At 31.9% G+C, this 18,782-nt stretch overlaps 2 protein-coding genes across 6 annotated transcripts; both read right to left on the bottom strand.

Annotated features, from left to right (window-relative positions):
* Positions 1-1,349: 1,349 nt before the first annotated feature.
* On the bottom strand, positions 1,350-13,987 carry LOC114319566 (uncharacterized). 5 transcript variants are annotated; one of them, XM_082903171.1, is made up of 3 exons: positions 11,042-13,987; positions 5,477-5,493; positions 1,350-1,784 (listed from the first exon to the last, which is right to left on the bottom strand). In XM_082903171.1, exon 1 carries the CDS (start codon positions 13,870-13,872, stop codon positions 11,047-11,049), a length of 2,826 nt encoding a protein of 941 aa, XP_082759297.1. In that variant the 5' UTR covers positions 13,873-13,987; the 3' UTR covers positions 1,350-1,784; positions 5,477-5,493; positions 11,042-11,046. The 5 variants fall into 5 exon arrangements, with proteins under 5 accessions (XP_082759297.1, XP_082759294.1, XP_082759298.1 ...); XM_082903168.1 differs by lacking the exon at positions 5,477-5,493 and having other exon boundaries at positions 11,025-13,985; XM_082903172.1 differs by lacking the exons at positions 1,350-1,784; positions 5,477-5,493 and adding an exon at positions 5,531-6,288 and having other exon boundaries at positions 11,025-13,986.
* LOC114319551 (receptor-like protein 9DC3) lies at positions 1,685-10,680 on the bottom strand. The gene is made up of 5 exons (XM_082900793.1): positions 10,663-10,680; positions 9,680-9,801; positions 5,477-6,288; positions 5,373-5,433; positions 1,685-1,784 (listed from the first exon to the last, which is right to left on the bottom strand). The coding sequence occupies exons 1-5, from the start codon at positions 10,678-10,680 to the stop codon at positions 1,685-1,687; spliced, it is 1,113 nt and encodes a 370-aa protein (XP_082756919.1).
* Positions 13,988-18,782: the final 4,795 nt, after the last annotated feature.

The following is an 18,782-nucleotide window of genomic DNA, read 5'->3' on the forward strand; positions in this document are numbered from 1 at the left end:
AAAAAAATAATATAAAAACTTTCAGTAGTTGATGTCCGAATATAATGAAATAATTCGGTAGTTGATCTCCAAATATAATGAAATACTTTGGCACTGGTTGTACGACTGAAAACTGCAAAAGGACAAAAAAAAAAAAAAAAATCTGCACGAAAAAAGCCAAATATCTCTATACACACCATCACTTAGAAAGAATCTATTTTCTATTATTTTTCAAATTGAAAATATTAATATTACTATTTATAGAGATATTTGTGTTTTTCATATGTCAATTATTTAAATGAGTACATACACATCAATGGTGTGTAAAAAAATATTATTGTCATATAAATTTAATAATTAAATAATATGCACTAAAAGAATTAATGGTGTGTAAATAAAATGAGCCTATACGTAATACATTGTATTGCCCTGCTGCTCTCTGCGTAAGGAGAACATAGGGAGCCGAAATGATATTGATGTACTTTAACCCTTTCTTCACCTCAGACTTTATATTCATATATGTGTATGTATAATCCATCATATTTAGTCCTGATTTGGTATTCATTTTGGGATTAAATAATTACAAAAAGACAAAATTGATAATAAAAGTCAATAAGATAAAATATTACTTTTTACCCATAATCATTGTACTTTTTTTTTCTCTCTCTCACAAAAGTCAAAAAAGCCCCAAAACAAAAACTAAATGAGTCTAAAAAAGTCAGGCTAAAAAAGTCCTAACATAAAAAAGTTGACTATATTAGCTAATGCCAAACGAACCTTAAAATAATATTCGGGTTATCATGACACATAAATGATACATAGGAAGTAGAGAGTTTTGATGAAATATTGAACAAATTATGATGGTAGTTTTTATTTATTTTTTGTTCTTATGCCATTTTTAGGAAAATGTCTCGTAGCTCAAATTTTGTGACTCAAAAGTGGCTCAAATGGTCAAAACGACGTCGTTTTGGCCATTTTTATGTTGTTCTGTACTCAAAACGACGTCGTTTTGGCCATTTGAGCCACTTTTGAACCACAAAATTTGAGCTACGTAGCATTGTCGCCATTTTTATTCCTGTAATTTCAATTATCTTGATTTTGATCTTGAATTTTGTCTCAATTTTTGTCCAATTGATTACAATTCTTAATACATTTTTTTATATAAAGAACACGTACATAAGTGACATGTGTCATATTTTTAAAGACAAAATTATAAATTTACTCAACTCAGTAAATTAACCTCAACCAATTGAGCGATAATTCTTTATTAAAAATACTAACGGCATTATCAATTACACCAAATTGACACAAAATCATAAATTTAGGATCAAAATTGAGTCAATTGAAAATGTAGAGATCAAAATAACACAAAAGACAAAATATAAGGATCATAAATGTAATTTGTCCTAAAATATTTGAGTTATATAAACAATGGAGTAGATCATATAAGTTGTTAGTATTATTAATTTAAATGATAATACTCATGCATGCATTTCTTTGTACCAAGTCAAACATATGAATGAATCCACTATCTATGTCTCTATGTATAATGATAAAAAAATATTGAATAAAATATATACTTACTGAGAAAATGAAAAAAAAGAAGCAATCACAAACATAGAACACAGTCGAACAGAATACACAATCAAGCCAACATCACAAATAGTATATGACAATTACTCAATCTACTTTTACAACAATATTATCAAAGATTAGCCCAAACTTTGCCCACGTCTACCTTAACCACCACTTCATTATCCACATTATCATATGTTACAGTAGCAATAATGGTTTTCTGTCTTAACCTGCAACAAGGATTTAGAGAGAAAAACATGTGAGTTCAAGTGTTTTGTTTATAGGAATTTGGGAAAATGATGAGGTAACATTGAATTGCAAATAAAATGCATGAAATTTAAGAAATTAAGGATAATCAAGAGTGGATAATAGGAAAAAAATTCAAGTTATATGCAAAAAAATAAAGGGTAAAATCTATTTTACCTCTTTATGATATGACCCAATAGCATTTTATCTCCCTGTCTTTTAAAAATAACCACATATTTTGGACTAAAGTATTACAGTTATATTTTCCGTTCAAACTAAAAGAGTATGTCTCACATTCTTATTTTGAAAGTGAAGAAGGAAAAAAAAATTATCAAAATTAAATTTCAATGTAAGAAAACGAATCTTGTTTTACCTTTTTAATTTTTTTTATTTTTTTAAATCTAAATTTCTTATTTAATAACATTTTAAATGTTATTAAAAATTACTATCTAAAAAAAAAATTAAATTAAACATACATATTATATATATATATATATATAGTTAAATTAACCTAAACACCTTAATTTATTATTATAAAAATTAATCATCACATTGTCAAAACCTAATTTTTAATCATTAACCATATTTTTATTTAATAACATTTTAAAATAAATATAAACATATATATATATATATATAACAAATTAAATAATAAATTAAACTAAACACCATAATTTATTACCATTAGATTACCTTATTTAATAACATTTTAAATTAAACATATACATAATACATATATATATATATATATATAACAAATTAAATCATAAAAGTCATGTCATCTAATTTTTAATTTTTAGCTCAATTTATTATTTGATAAAATTTTAAATTAAACATGTAAATATATATTTAACAAATTAAATCATAAATTAATTAAAATTAAAAATGAAATTTATCAAAAAAAATATTTAGGGAACTCTAGTTTCTTAAATTAGTTTTGTGTTATTTTTTTAAACTTTTTGCTTAGTCATGGGGGTAAATTTATTTATTTATTTATTTACAAAGAGAGCAAAAAATAAAAGAAGACATAAAGGGTAAAGTGTTATCGAATCATACTACAAAAAGGTAAAATAGATTTTTCCCAAAAATAAAAATGAAAACAAAGAAAATAAAGAATGCATAGGCAATATGTATTCAACTTTAACGTGTGCGACACCTTAGCCCATATTGGATAGATATTAATAGTCTGGCCAACCATACATGGAATAACCCATCCTAAACTATGTGAGGTCTTTTGTGAGAGGCCATAAAAAAGCATATCGTGATGGTCCACGGACCCAAAGCATATCGTGATGGTCCATAGACTCAAAGCGAACAATATCAATATCACATAGATGGTGGGGATGGGTTATTATGCTTAAAGAATTGAGGTTATATATGAATTTTAAATTTAAAAAAATATTTAAAAGTTAATAAGACAGTAGAGAGCCTTCAATAAATTAGTCAGTACAAATGAAATACATAATGTGAGTCATAGATACAAACCATAATCACCATGTCAACCCACAAATTATCATTGGCCAATATTCAAATAGGGTCATGCAATGCGGCTCTTGTATTTCTACTTCGTATTTAACTGCAGGTCACAAAATTCACTAGAATAACTTTTATTTTATTTGTTATGCAGTCTGTTAGATGTGGCATGCAGATTGCTGCTATGACTTACAAATACACATTATAGATTGGAGGATAGCTTGAATCCAATAGTTTTTCCCTTAAATTCTGTAATATGTTTGTTTGAGTGGAATGGATTTATGGAATTAGCATTATTAGGACGGTTTAGAATTTTAATCATTTTGGATTATGTATCATATCCTATGTTTGGATTGGTACAGGATTATACGATGAGATTGATAGTCCGAACCTCTCATTAATCTTTTATTTTGTACGAGAGATACTATGTATTTATGCATTTTATTAGGTTATTAGTCCAATCCTATGGCCAAGTTCGTCCAAACAAATATGCCCTAAATGTAAAACTAGCAAGCACTTGGAGCTTTGCATACCATTTGGCTTCTAAGTTGGTATTTGATGAAGTGGAATAAATGTTGGAATGGTACTGATTATTCCACCGATTTGGTAAACAAGAAAGGAATGTGTATTGCAAATTAAATCACTATTCACCAATTTAGAAAAAGGATAAAAGACAACTTTAGTACCTAAAGTATGCGACCTTATCATTTTAGTCCTTTAAGCTTCAATTTTGTTATTTTGGTCCTCCAAATTGTCAATTTGAGTCAATTTAATTCTAGGTCTAACGTCCATCTACATTGATACAGGAATATAGATAAAAGACAGTTTTAGTCCCCAAAGTATGCATTCCTTGTTAATTTAGTCCCTTAAATTTTAATTTTGTTATTTTGGTTGTCAAAGTTGTCAATTTGTGTTAATTTAGTCATAGCTCAAACTAGAGGTGAGCATTCATTGGGCTGGGCCGGCACTACATAATAAGGGATTTTATGTCTTTCCAAGCCCGACCCGGCCATAACATCGGGCCTTTACATCTGTCCAAGTCAACCAAAAAATAATTACAAATCCCAAGTCCAGCCATTGGGCTATATGTTAAAAACAAAAATTAAAACATTTCATAATTAAATTTAATCACTCAATATATTTTCTTAAGTAAATATATTGACATCATTTTAAATTGAAGAATTTTGTGTACAAATTGGAAGAGTTTCTTAAATAAACTGAATCAAACATCACTACAAATGTGAGTTTCAATAAAATCAACAAAGATAAAGTTTACATCCCAACAAAAAAATATATTTTTAATATATTATAATTAATTAATTTAATAGTTGGTTGAGATGGGCCAAGCTGGATTGAAAGTATAAATTCCGAACTCATCACATTAATATATCGGGTTAAAAATATTGGCCCAACTTGACACTATGGACTAAAACAACCTTTCCAAACCCTAAAAAAATAGAGTCAAGCTGAGCGGGCCAACGGGTTGATGGCCACCTCTAGCTCAAACTGACAACTTTAAGGACCAAAATAATAAAATTAAAATTTAAGGAACTAAAATGACAATACGCGCATATTTTAGAGACCAAAATTGTCTTTTATCCAAGGAAAATATACGTTTCCCGTTATCAATGTAAATGGACATTAGAGATTGGATGAAATTGACTTCAATTGACGACTTTAAGGATCAAAATGACAACATTGAAACTTAAGAGACTAAAATAATAGGAAACAAATACTTTAGAGACTAAAGCTGTTTTTATCCTTAGAAAAATGACAATTTTTTTTGAGTGATCAAGAAATAGTCATTCTATATTTCCCAAAATCATTCCAATCAATTAAAGGCTACCTTGGTTAAAGTATGATGGGAAATTAAAAATTGTGTTAAATGAACAATTCTAAATATGGAAATATCTATGCTTGACAATTGACAGTTGGGTTAAGGCAGGGGATATGAGTGCAACACGTTTAGTTAGACATGCAGTCGACAAATATTTTTAAGTAAATGAGTTAACTGCATTAGGCGGGACCCCTAGCAGAATATATATAATAACCTCTTACTTATTCTGTAATTAGATAGTATACTTTTAAAGATATAGAACCAGAAAAAAGCAACAAGTACCATGAAGTTAGAGAGTATAATACAATCATGATTCATGATAACTAACAAAATAAATCATTAAAACTAAGAATGAGCATCACATACCTGAAAACATAATCCGTCTCAACATTTTCACCTTTTTATGCTTTTTCCCTTCAACAATTCTTACAAACAATTTTGGTTTTCCAGTTAAGAACATGAGAAAACCTATAACCAATCCCAATGCCATTCCATACGCATACCCCATCACCACGGCTTCCCAAGTAAATCCACTTACAAAATTTGAGTCATCTTCCTGTTGTAATAGCACCCCCGGCTGAACTTGTGATTGATTATCTTCACATTCCTTTGACAATGGAAACCCACATAATCCCAAGTTCCCAACATATGAATCATTTCCAAATGTATCAAATTGTTTGCCTCGAGGTATGGGTCCATCGAGACGGTTCCATGAAAGGTTAAAGACCTCAAGAAATGTCAAACTCAATAAATGGTTAGGAATGTTCCCAATAAGCTGGTTTGAAGAGAGGTCTAGTGATTCAAGCTCTGTCAAGTCTCCTAAAGATGATGGAATAAGGCCTATAAGGCTATTATGAGATAAATTAAGCACTATGAGAGAATTAAGCCTTCCGATGACATTTGGAATATCTCCACTAAATTTGTTAGATGATAAATCAATTGTTGTGAAGACAGTCAAAATTCTCGTTAAATAAATATCAAGCCCCTTCATCGTCACCGTAACTGAATAATATGCTCCAACACTAAAATATTTTTCATTTGGCATAGTTTTATTCCTTATAGCTTTGAAAAATTTGAAATATCTCCCTGGCAAATGACCAGTGAACTTATTGTGAGAGAGGTCAACAATTCCAACATTATCATATGTTACAACAGCAATAATGGTTTTCTGTCTTAACCTGCAACAAGGATTTAGAGAGAAAAACATGTAAGTTCAAGTGCTTAGTTTATAAGAATTTGAGAAAATGATGAGGTAACATGAAATCGCAAATAAAATGCATGAAATTTAAGAAATTATTGATAATGAAGAGTGGATAATAGGCAAAAAATTCAAGTTTTATGCAAAAAATAAAGGGTAAAATATATTTACCTTTTTATGATATGACCAAATAGCATTTTACCTCCATGTCTTTTAAAAATAACCACATATTTTAAACTAAAGTATTATAGTTATATTTTCCATCCAAACTAAAAGAGAGTGTCTCACATTCTTATTTTGAAAGTGGAGAAGGAAATTTTTTTTTATTAAAATTAAATTTCAATGGAAGAAAACGAATCTAGCCTTGTTTTACCTTTTTGTTCTTTTTTAAATCTAAATTTCTTATTTAATAACATTTTAAATGTTATTAAAAATGACTATCTAAAAAAAATAATATTTTAAATTAAACATACATATTATATATATATATATAATTAAATTAACCTAAACACCTTAATTTATTATTATAAAAATTAATCATCACATTGTCAAAAACTAATTTTTAATCTTTAACCATTTTTTTTATTTAATAACATTTTAAAATAAATATAACCATATAGATATAACAAATTAAATCATAAATTAAACTAAACACCATAATTTATTACCATAAAATTACCTTATTTAATAACATTTAAAATTAAACATATGCATAATACATATATATAACAAATTAAATCATAAAAGTCATGTAATCTAATTTTTAATTTTTAGCTCAATTTATTATTTAATAAAATTTTAAATTAAACATGTACATATATATTTAACAAATGAAATCATAAATTAATTAAAATTAAAAATGAAGTTTATTTTTAAAATTTTTTTAGGGAACTCTAGTTTCTTAAATTAGTTTTGTGTCATTTTTTTAAAACTTTTTGCTTAGTCATGGGGGCAAATTTATTTATTTATTTACAAAGAGAAAAAAATAAAAGAAGAAGACATAAAGGGTAAAGTGTTATAGAGTTATACTACAACGAGGTAAAATAGATTTTTCTCAAAAATAAAAATAAAAACAAAGAAAATAAAGAATGCATAGGCAATATGTATTCAACTTCAACATGTGTGACACCTCAATCCCATATTGGATAGATATTAATAGTCTAACCGACCATACATGGAATAACCCATCCTGAACTATGTAAGGTCTTTTGTGAGAGGGCATAAAGATAAAATTGTGATGGTCCACGGATCTAACGCATATCGTGATGGTCCACAGACCCAAAGCAAACAATATCAATATCACATAGATGGTGGGGGTGGGTTATTATGCTTAAAGAATTGAGGTTGTATTTAAATTTTAAATTTAAAAAAATATTTAAAAGTTAATAAGACAGTAGAGAGCCTTTAATAAATTAGTCAGTACAAACGAAACACATAATGAGAGTCATAGTTATAAACCATAATCACCATGTCAATCCACAAATTATCATTGGCCAATACTCAAATAGGGTCATGAAATGAGGTTTTTGTATTTCTACTTTGTATTTAACTGCAAGTCGCAAAATTCACTACAATAACTTTTATTTTATTTGTCATGCAGTTAGTTAAACGTGGCATGCAGATTGCTACTACGACTTACAAATACACATTATAGATTGGTGGATAGCTTGAATCCAATGGTTTTTCCCTTAAAATCAATAATATGTTTGTTTGAGTGGATTGGATTTATGGAATTAACATTATTAGGATGGTTTGGGATTATTAATTCTTTTGGATTGTATATCATATCTTATATTTGGATTGGTATGGAATTATACGATGAGGTTGAGAGTCCAAACTTCTCATTAATCTTTTATTTTGTACGAGGGATACTATGTATTTATGTATTTTATGAGATTATTAGTCCAATCCTATGGCCAAGTTCGTCCAAACAAACATGCCCTAAATGCAAAACTAGCAAGCACTTGGAGCTTTACATACCATTTGGCTTCTTAGTTAGTATTTGATTAAAATACATGTTGGAATGGTATTGATTATTCCATCGGTTCGGTAAAAAAGAAAGGAATGTGTATGAGTATGGCAAATAAAATCACTCTTCACCAATCTAGAAAAAGAATAAAAGACAACTTTAGTCCCTAAAGTATGCGCTCTTGTCATTTTAGTCCTTTAAGCTTCAATTTTATTATTTTGGTCCTTAAAATTGTCAATTTAAGTCAATTTAGTTTTAGGTCTAACGTCCATCTGCATTGATAACAGGAATATAGATAAAAGATGATTTTAGTCCTCAAAGTATGTATTCCTTGTTAATTTAGTCCCTTAAATTTTGATTTTGTTACTTAAATTTTGATTTTGTTATTTGGTCATCAAAGTTGTCAATTTGTGTTAATTTGGTCTTTGCTCAAACTAGAGGTGAGCATTTGTCGGGTTGGACCATCACTACATAATAAGGGATTTTATATCTTCCCAAGTCCGACCCGGTCCTAACATTAGGCCTTTACATCTGTCCAAGTCGTCCAAAAAATAATTACAAATCCCAAATCCACCCATCGGCCTATATGTTAAAAACAAAAATTAAAACATCTCATAATTAAATTTAATCACTCATTATATTTTCTTAAATAAATATACTGACATCATTATAAATTGAAGAATTTCATTATAAATTGAAGGATTTCTTAAATAAATTGAATTAAACATCACTACAAATGTGAGTTTCAATAAAATTAATAAAGATAAAGTCTACATTCCAACAAAAAAAAAATATTTTTTAATATATTATAATTAATTAATTTAATAGCTAGCTGAGCTAGGCCATGCTGGATTGAAAGTAAAAATTCTTAACTCATCACATTAATATATTGGGCTAAAAATATTGATCCAGCCAGACACTATAAGCTAAAACAACCTTCCCAAATCCTTAAAAAAATAGAGTCGAGCTAAGCGGGCCAACGGGTCAATGGCCACCTGTAGCTCAAACTAACAACTCTAAGAACCAAAATAATAAAATTAATTCTTAAGGAACTAAAATGACAAAAAGTGCATACTTTAGAGACCAAAATTGTCTTTTATCCAAGGATAAAATACGTTTCCCGTTATCAATGTAAGCGGACATTAGAGATATGATCAAATTAACTTAAATTGACAACTTTAAGAACCAAAATGATAAAATTGAAACTTTTTTTTTTTAACAGCAAAGAAGAGAACTACATTAAAGAAGAAAACTATTACATCAATAAGAAAAAGAGGATGAGTGTAAAGCATCAAGGGTTGGTGAGGATCCAACCACAAACACCCAAAACAACCTCACCTAAGAAAAGGCTAACCAAACTTAAAGCATAACAGACAACCCAAAGGCTAGCCAAATTAAAAACAGCAGCAGAACAGCAGGATCACCCTCAAGCAGAACACCAACTCCAAAAACACCAGCAGAACTAAAGCAGAACGAAAGCAGAGCTAAAGCAGAACTGATGATCACCCTCAAGCAGAACTGAAGCTGCCACAAGAGACTAAAATAATATGAAACGAATACTATAGAGGTTAGAACTGTTTTTATCCTTGAGTGATCAAGAAATAGTCATTCTATACTACCCAAAATCATTCCAATCAACTAAAGGCTACCTTAGAGTTAAAGTATGAATGAAAATTAAATATTGTGTCAAGTGAACTATTCTAAATATGTGAAATATCTATGACTGAGAATTGACAGTTGGGTTAAGGCAGGGGATATGAGTGCAACACGTTTAGTTAGACATGCAATCGACAAATATTTTTAAGTAAACGAGTAACTATAAAACTAAATTACGCATAATATACAAATATAAAAAGTAAATTACATCTCGTCCCTTCGATTATGAAATTTATCCATGTCCTCCTGCCGTTTTGGATGAGAATTAGGTGAATCCGAACCTCGGACAAATACTCATAACCGATACATATATTTGAGTCTATGTAAAATAGATTTACCAAAAAAAAGAAAAAAAAAAGAAGATAATACCTCCTTCATAGGGTTCTGCCTTTTGGGGCCAAAATTGGTGCATCTTTTCATTCAAATATTTTATGCATATAATACATGTATCTGAGCATTAATAAAAGGTGGGGAATGTGGTGAATTACTGGTCTCACGCGAAAATACGATAACCTTGAATTGGCAACTTTTATGGGTGAACTATGAAGATTTCCAAAGTCAACCAGAGATAAAATTTTGCAGCTAATCATGATGATCAAGATGTATAGCATAAATTGAGGAAAACTAAAGTAATCTAGTGAAACTATTTGGGAAAATATATCAAGATTGACGAATAGAAAACCCAATCATATAGTTTATTTCAGTACAAAACTAGCTTTTGAAACTAACTGCATTAACATTAGCCATGGTTTAATGCCTAATCACAACAAATATATATTTTATTTATTTATTTTGGCTTTGGTTGTGCTCAATGAAACAAAAAAAACAATTCTATATGTATAACTGCTGGTTCTTGAGTGAATTGCTCATAGTGTTACTCATTCACAAAAAGAACTATATGTGCATTAGGCAGGACCCTAGCAGAATATATATAATAACCTTTTACTTATTCTGTTATTAGATAGTAAACTTTTAAAGATATAGAACCAGAAAAAAGCAACAAGTACCATGAAGTTAGAGAGTATAACACAATCATGATTTATGATAACTAACAAAATAAATCATTAAAACTAAGAATCAACATCACATACCTGAAAACATAATCCACGTTTGCTAATTTCTTCTGCCACCTTGTCTCAACATGTTCACCTTTTTATGCTTTTTCCCTTCAACAATTCTTACAAACAATTTTGGTTTTCCAGTGAAGAACATGAGAAAACCAATAACCAATCCCAATGGCATTCCACACGCATACCCCATCACCACGGCTTCCCAAGTCAATCCACTTACAAAATTTGAGTAATCTTCCTGTTGTAATAGCACCCCTGGCTGAACTGGTGATTGATTATCTTCACATTCCTTCGACAATGGAAACCCGCATAATCCCAAGTTCCCAACATATGAATCATTTCCAAATGTATCAAATTGTTTGCCTCGAGGTATGGGTCCATCGAGACGGTTACATGAAAGGTTAAAGACCTCAAGAAATGTCAAACTCAATAAATGGTTAGGAATTTTCCCATTAAGCTGGTTTGAAGAGAGGTCTAGTGATTCAAGCTCTGTCAAGTCTCCTAAAGATGATGGAATAAGGCCTGTAAGGCTATTATGAGATAAATTAAGCACTATGAGAGAATTAAGCCTTCCGATGACATTTGGAATATCTCCATTAAATTTGTTAGATGATAAATCAATTGTTGAGAAGATAGTCAAAATTCTCGGTAAATAAAAATCAAACCCCTTCATCGTCACCGTAACTGAATAATATGCTCCAACACTCAAATATTCTTCATTTGGCATAGTTTTATTCCTCATAGCTTTGAAAAATTTGAAATATCTCCCTGGCAAATGACCAGTGAACTTATTGTGGGAGAGGTCAACAATTTGGAGTTTAGGGAAATAGAGTTTTGGCTTGGAAGTGTCTATTGGACCGTGAAATTTGTTGGATCGCAAGACAAGAACCCGTAACTCTGGAAGTATCCCCAACCAGTATGGAAAAGTGTCATTTATCTTGTTGTTTCCGAGGTCTAGAACTTGTAACTGTCTACAATTGGTTAAGGATTGTGGAACTGGTCCTTCGAACTGATTTCCATTCAAATTAAGAATTTCCAACTGATTACCCTCTCCAAATATCATGGGGATGTTCCCTTGAAAGGCATTGAACTGCAGGTCTAATACAAGTAGAAAGTTGCTGGGGTTTCTCAAACATTGTGGAATTGCACCACTCAAGTGGTTGTGAGACAAACAAAGGATGGAAAGGGAACTCACATTGCAAATTGAAGAAGGAATTTCTCCAGTGAGTTTATTTTGTGAGAAGAAGAAGGAAGATACGAAGGGTGGAGGAACTGGGAGTGGTCCTTGAATCAAATTGAAACCAAGATCAAGATTAACAAGATTTTTTAGATTTGAGAATGTTTGTAGCTCTACAACACCACTCAAATTATTTGACGAAAGATCAAGTAGTGTCAAATTCACAAGATTTGAAATTGATTGTGGAATGGGGCCGCGTAGTTCATTATGACTCAAGTCAATGAGCATCAATTTTGATTTATGCTGGAACTCAGGAATTTGGCCAGTTAGTCGATTACTACCCAGGTATAATTCCATCAATGACGGAAGATTCAACAACCAAGATGGTAGTGTCCCATTCAGTGAGTTATTGGGCAAGAAAAGTGCTTGTAGGTTGTTTAGCCCACTAATGTTGGAGGGAATGGGACCCATCAGTTCACTACTTGATATATCTAAATAACCAAGTTTTGTCAGGTTGGCTACCCAACATGGAAATGGACCATTGAAATTGTTATCTCCAAGTGCTAAATACTCTAGCTTTATCAGCTTACCGATAAAAATAGGAATTTTTCCATGGAGATTATTTCTAGAAAGACCCAAGGAAATGAGCTGATTAAGATTTGAGAGAGTAAATGGGATCTGACCGTTGAAACTATTTCCCCATAACTCTATCTCAGTGATCTGTGTAAGGTTCCCGAGTGATTCAGGAATGGACCCGGAGAATTTGCAACCACTGAGATCCAAGGACATCAAAGACCTGAGATAGCCAATTGAATCTGGTAATTCTCCAGAAAAACTCGAATACCGAAGATACAACTGCTGGAGGGAACTACTACTACTCCAGTTTACTTTGGGTAAATTACCAGTGAGATCATGGTTGTCTCCTAAAAAGAGAATTTGCAAGTTTGGAAGGTGAAAAATGCTATCTGGTAATTTCCCATGCAACCTGGTGAAACCAAGATCGAGATGTGTCAAAGAAGACATATTCGTGAAAGACATCGGTACAACTGAAGATATGTTTACACCAGAAAGGACAAGTTCTTGCAATTGGGTTAGGTTTTTGAGCATCATTCTGAAATTGTGCGGTTCAAGTCTCAGTTGATCCAAATAGAAGGAGAGATCGAGTGAAACTAGTTTGGACAGGTGGCGAATTTCTGATGGGATTGAGCCTGAAAAACTGGAAAAAGATAGGTTGAGATGTGTCAAATTGGGAAAGTGAGCAAATGCTGATGGAATGTGGGAGTAATTGAAGTGATTGAAGGCGAGATTGAGGTGGTGCAGGTGAGAGAGTTGGAAGAGGCTACTGTTAGGATGGATACTGCCATAGAGCTGGCTACAACTGAGGTCAAGCCCAATCACGTGACCCGTCAGACCATCACACGTGACTCCTTCCCACGAACAACAATCAGTACAATTCTCGTTCCAAGATAACATCTTTGGAGAAGCCAAATCCAAATGCTTACACCACCAAGAAGCATAGGTAGAGGTGTTTATAGTAAACATATGCTTGAATTGCAACAATGCAAACCTCTGGTCATGTGGACACAAATGATGTGTACAAGTAGAAAAAGAAGAGATAGATGATGAACAAGAAACCTGATGATATTGCATGAAATACAAAAGGAATTGGAACAACCATATCAATCGCTCCATTTTTTGTTTTTGTTTTTGTTTTTGTTGTAAGAGAGGAGAATCAAGTACGAGAGTTAAGTGAAGAGGACGATGAGAGAAAGTGGGTAGTGATTTATTAGTCTAATTCATCATTTTATATAGGAAAAATTTTACGAGAAATTATCAATAGGTGCTAATATTTAGACTTAATTCTCATTAAGTTCTATTGAAAGTTAATCCAAATAAAATCAACGCTAAAAATAATTTTTGGTGACGATTTTTATATTTCGCTAAAAATTAATAATTAGTAACAATTTTTTTGTCACGATTTTTATAAATTGTCACTAAAATTGACAATGAATAACATTTTTTTTTTGTGATAAATTTTTCAAACTGTCGCTAAAAGTTAAAAATTAGTGATTTTTTTGTGAAGATTTTTTTAAATTGTTGTTAAAACTTATAATTAATAATGTTTTTGTGACAAATTTTCAAACTCTTAATGAAAATTTATAGTTAGTGAAGTTTTTAATAATATTTGATGAAAAACTTCGTTAATTATCACAAAACCTATTGGATAATAAGTTCATTTAATAGGATCTATACGCAAGTCCACCAAAATTTTATGGTAGGTACTTTGGTAAAAGGTGTGTATTACATGCTGTTATGAGCATTTTGTGGTATTAATTATGAATTCATGCTAGTGTTTAGTTATGAGATTTTGTTAGTACTAATTATGAATTGTGTTAGTATGTAGTTACGAGATTTTGTTAGTATTGAGAGAGTTGTTATTTAACACTAAAAATTAAATTCATTTTTTAAGCTCAATGATATGGCAATCAATTAAGATATTAAAAGTAATACACTCTCTCATATCTTATCTAATTATTAACTAATCATATCACTTATATATCATTAGATCTATAAAAAAAAAAAAGGTTTAAAAAGTGAATTTATATATTATTTTCTTAATATTAATTATCAATGGAGAGAATCAAAATTTGTCAAGTGTAAATGTGTTAACCGAGACATATAATGCACCTCAGAGGGTGGTTGTGGAAATATGAGAGCCGTACATATTATGGGAATACAAGTTGCATTGAGAACATGGAACAGTAACAACTACAAATGTTATAGTTGAAAATGTCAATTTGTTTGTGAAAGTTTAACTATTTGGGACTAGTTTTGATTTACTTTAGTAATTTAAATCGTTTATTTTATATAACTAATTGAGAAAATTATCTATACAAAATATCAAATTCAATCAACATAGATTGTTATAGAGCAATGCTACGTTGCTCGAAAACAGGCCCCCCGAATCCCCCTAAAGGCAAAAACGACGTCGTTTTTGCCTTTTTTTTTTTGTTTTTTCGGTTTTTTGGTTGAATCAGAAACGAAGAAGAAGATGGAAGAAGAAGAAGGAGGAGGGAGGAGGGAGGAAGAGAGGGAGGAGGAGGGACTGGAGGGGGAGGAGGAGGAGGAGGGACTGGAGGGGGCCCAACAAATGGGGCGGAGGCGGAGGCGGGGGGCGGAGGCGGCAGAGGCAGGGGCTGCGAGGGGCGGGGCTGCGACGGCGGACCTGCGGAGGCGACGGCGGAGACGAGGCTGCAACGATCGGGTAGAGGGCGGCGACAGCTAAGACCTGCCTCCTCTTCCCCTCTCTTTCTCTCCTCTGTGATTTCGGGGGATTCGGGGGAAAAAAATTAGGGGGACAAATCATTTTCCGATTGTTATACCATCAACTCATTTTATCTATACAATGTACATATTTTAAAGAATTGATTGTTCATTTGTTATAACATATATGTGATTTGATCATGTGAATATTTATATTTGATTATTATAATTTTTTGCATGCATGCTTTTTTGAACTTATCAAGTGAAATGAACTGTTCAGATTACGAGATGGATCCAAATTGATTCTATAATACGTCAATTTCACTTACAAAGTTGAAATTTTTAACTTTAACAAATTTGACTCAACAACTATTGTGGTAAATCACATGTTTAAAATTATGGCTCGGTAAGGATAAAGTTGGGCTATTTGGACTAAAATAAAACCAATAAAGTGATAGATTTTATTAAACATAGTTGTAGAGCTAAATTTATAACATTTTAAATTTTAAACAAAAAAATATATATATTAAAGATGCAAATCAATAATAAAAAAATATTGTGACTATGTCATTCGCACAAATAAAGATTCAAATTTAATGTCTTATACATGCACATATGTGAATTTTTGAGCAATTATTTCTATTTTCTTCACTTTATGTATAGAATACCCAAAATAAATAAATATATATAAAAAAATGTGAAGTCCATATCCATCTGTAACGCCTCGAAAATAAACCAATATGCTCAACAACATCAACCGACATCCACGAAATAATGACAATAATCCTTCCATTTCTATATAGTTAATAAGCGAGTTTACACAAAAGTTTCACATACGAATTATACATTCATTGGTAGGAAAACGCATGAATCTATAGCATGTGAAGCATACAGTCTCAAAAATAAACAAAATTCCCTTATGGGCTTATATCTTCCAAGGCATGAGCCTGGTTACACCAAATGGTCTTTCGGACCGATACACTTTTAACCCTTGGCTTTACAAAAAAATGTACAACACAATAGAGTAATCTACTCTTCTCAAAACATATCCACGCCCTCAGCTCGGCGGGATTACTACATCTTTACCTGCACCAAATCCCATAAGGGTGAGCATAAAGTCCAGTAGAGAATTTCTTACTAAGTATATACAGTTATGCAAACTCTCAATGTAAAATGCAAATGTCCATGCCATGCAATGCCATTATAAGGAGAGTTTCATGTCATGTTCTTGTTGATGGTCAACATGTTTCAATGAAAGTTTGCGATCTCAACAATTTCCAAAGAAAACTTTCCATTTTAATTTAATAGGGGCGGTAAATACGAGTCAGGTAATCCCTAGGTTGGTGTCTGCAAGTAGGCTCAACAAGCACTACCAATACCTCACTTTACCGGTTGTTAACTGGAAGGGAAGTGGTACCTCCTCCGTGCGTGTTTTTGGTCTTTCACCCCAGACACTCAGGCCAACTTATCAAACTCATCTACACCCCCTATCCGGACTTACCAACGTATTTACCCCACAACACATTTCCATAGTTCTTATTACAATGCCTTTTTCTTTCATGAAGTAAATATCTTCAATCTAAATTCACAATGCATAATTATAAATTGAATGAGCATGCAATGCAATGATTTTCCATACCTCATAGCATTTCTCCATTTTCAAATATGTCTACAATAATGTCAATAATCACACTTCCTATTTCCTCGTTTCAATGTTCTTCCACAAGATAACCATATGTCATCAACACGTAGTTACAACTTCTTATTTCACAAGTCTCAACAATTTAGTCTCTTCAAGACTACATGTGGTGTTTTCAAACATTAATCTCCAATGTTTATAAATCTTACAAATCCATAGTGCACAACAATTTGTCATCTCATAGCCATATATCATCATATATTTAACAATAGTTTCTAAAACAAATTCTTCATTTCGATATATCAATTTGATTTGCCATTTTGTAAAGCCACATCATGAAACCTACACATATCCATTCTTTTATCACAAGAAGAATAAAATCACTCTAGACATTTCCATACTTTCCAAAATCCCTAGATTTCTAGGGTTTTTCATCATAAACCAAACATTTCCATTTCCTTGGTGAAGCCCTACCAAAACCATTTTTCTTGAGTTTAATAAAAAGGAAAATAACCCTAGGATTAACAAGGGTTGAGATTTAAAACCCACTCTTTAAAACTCTCTACAGTTTGGTCTCAAAATAAACATCAACATAAGATTTCAAGAAAACTTTTTAAATCAACATCATTATAGCAAAACATGTATATATAACTCAAGAAATTCCTACCTCAAGGTTTGATGAAGAAATGGAGGTGAAACCCTAGCTTTGATGGAAGATCCTTCAACTTCCACTACACCAAGAGGAGCCCTAGCTTGATCTTCAAGATTAGAGGAAAGATGATGATCCTAGGCTCAAGGAATCACAAGGAAATCAAGGATTTGGAGTGCTAGGTGAGGGTTTTTAGAGAGAAGGAAGAGCAAAATGGTGTTTAGAGTGAGAGAGGAAAGCCCCAAATGTGATACAAATTCGGCCAAAAAAGCAAAAAAAAAAAAAAACAGAGATTCGGATCCAGGCCTGTCCCGCACGTGCGGCATGTGCCCCCGCACGTGTGGCTGCCTTCTTCCCACATGTGCGGCACTGATCTCCGCATGTGCGGCTGCCCCTGCACTTCCTCTCCGCACCTACAATTTAAGTAGTGTGCTATGCCAAACAACCCCTGAATTCCGCACGTGCAGCCTCACTCCCCGCACATGCGGCCCTTGGTTTCCAACCCAACATTTTCTCTCTTCAATTCTAGGTACCTTAGATCGGACCTCACATCCTCCGGGACAAAAGGAAATCAACACCAAAGAGGCAAGAACAAGAATTTGAGACAAACTTCTGAGCACGACAACAACTCGAAAGATTTAACAAGACTTCATGTGAGACTCGACACACTAACGTGACAAATTCGAGATGAAACAAGGGAAAAGGACGGATGGAATGCTAGGTCGTCACACCATCAGATTCAAAAATGGTTCTTGGCTTGCAGTGGATGTTGCGGCATCTTAGATTTGTACAATAAAGCTCACGTCAAGATTCATCAAGCAATGGTAAAAGTGAACTAGATTAGAATATTAGTACAATGGTTAAGGATTTTATGGCGAAATGTAAGTTATTTAGCAAGGGAGAGGATCTCCTCCAGTTCAAATGAGGGAGCTGTTTGGATTCGTGAGACTCATCACGGATCCTGTTTGAATAATTTGAACCATTTATTTTGTTAGGCAATTCATGTATTTCATCCAAACCAAATCAAACAAGTCTGAAGTCCCATCATAT

Source organism: Camellia sinensis, chromosome 13 (genome assembly GCF_055761805.1).
Source record: "Camellia sinensis isolate YWXY chromosome 13, ASM5576180v1, whole genome shotgun sequence".
NCBI lineage: Eukaryota > Viridiplantae > Streptophyta > Magnoliopsida > Ericales > Theaceae > Camellia > Camellia sinensis.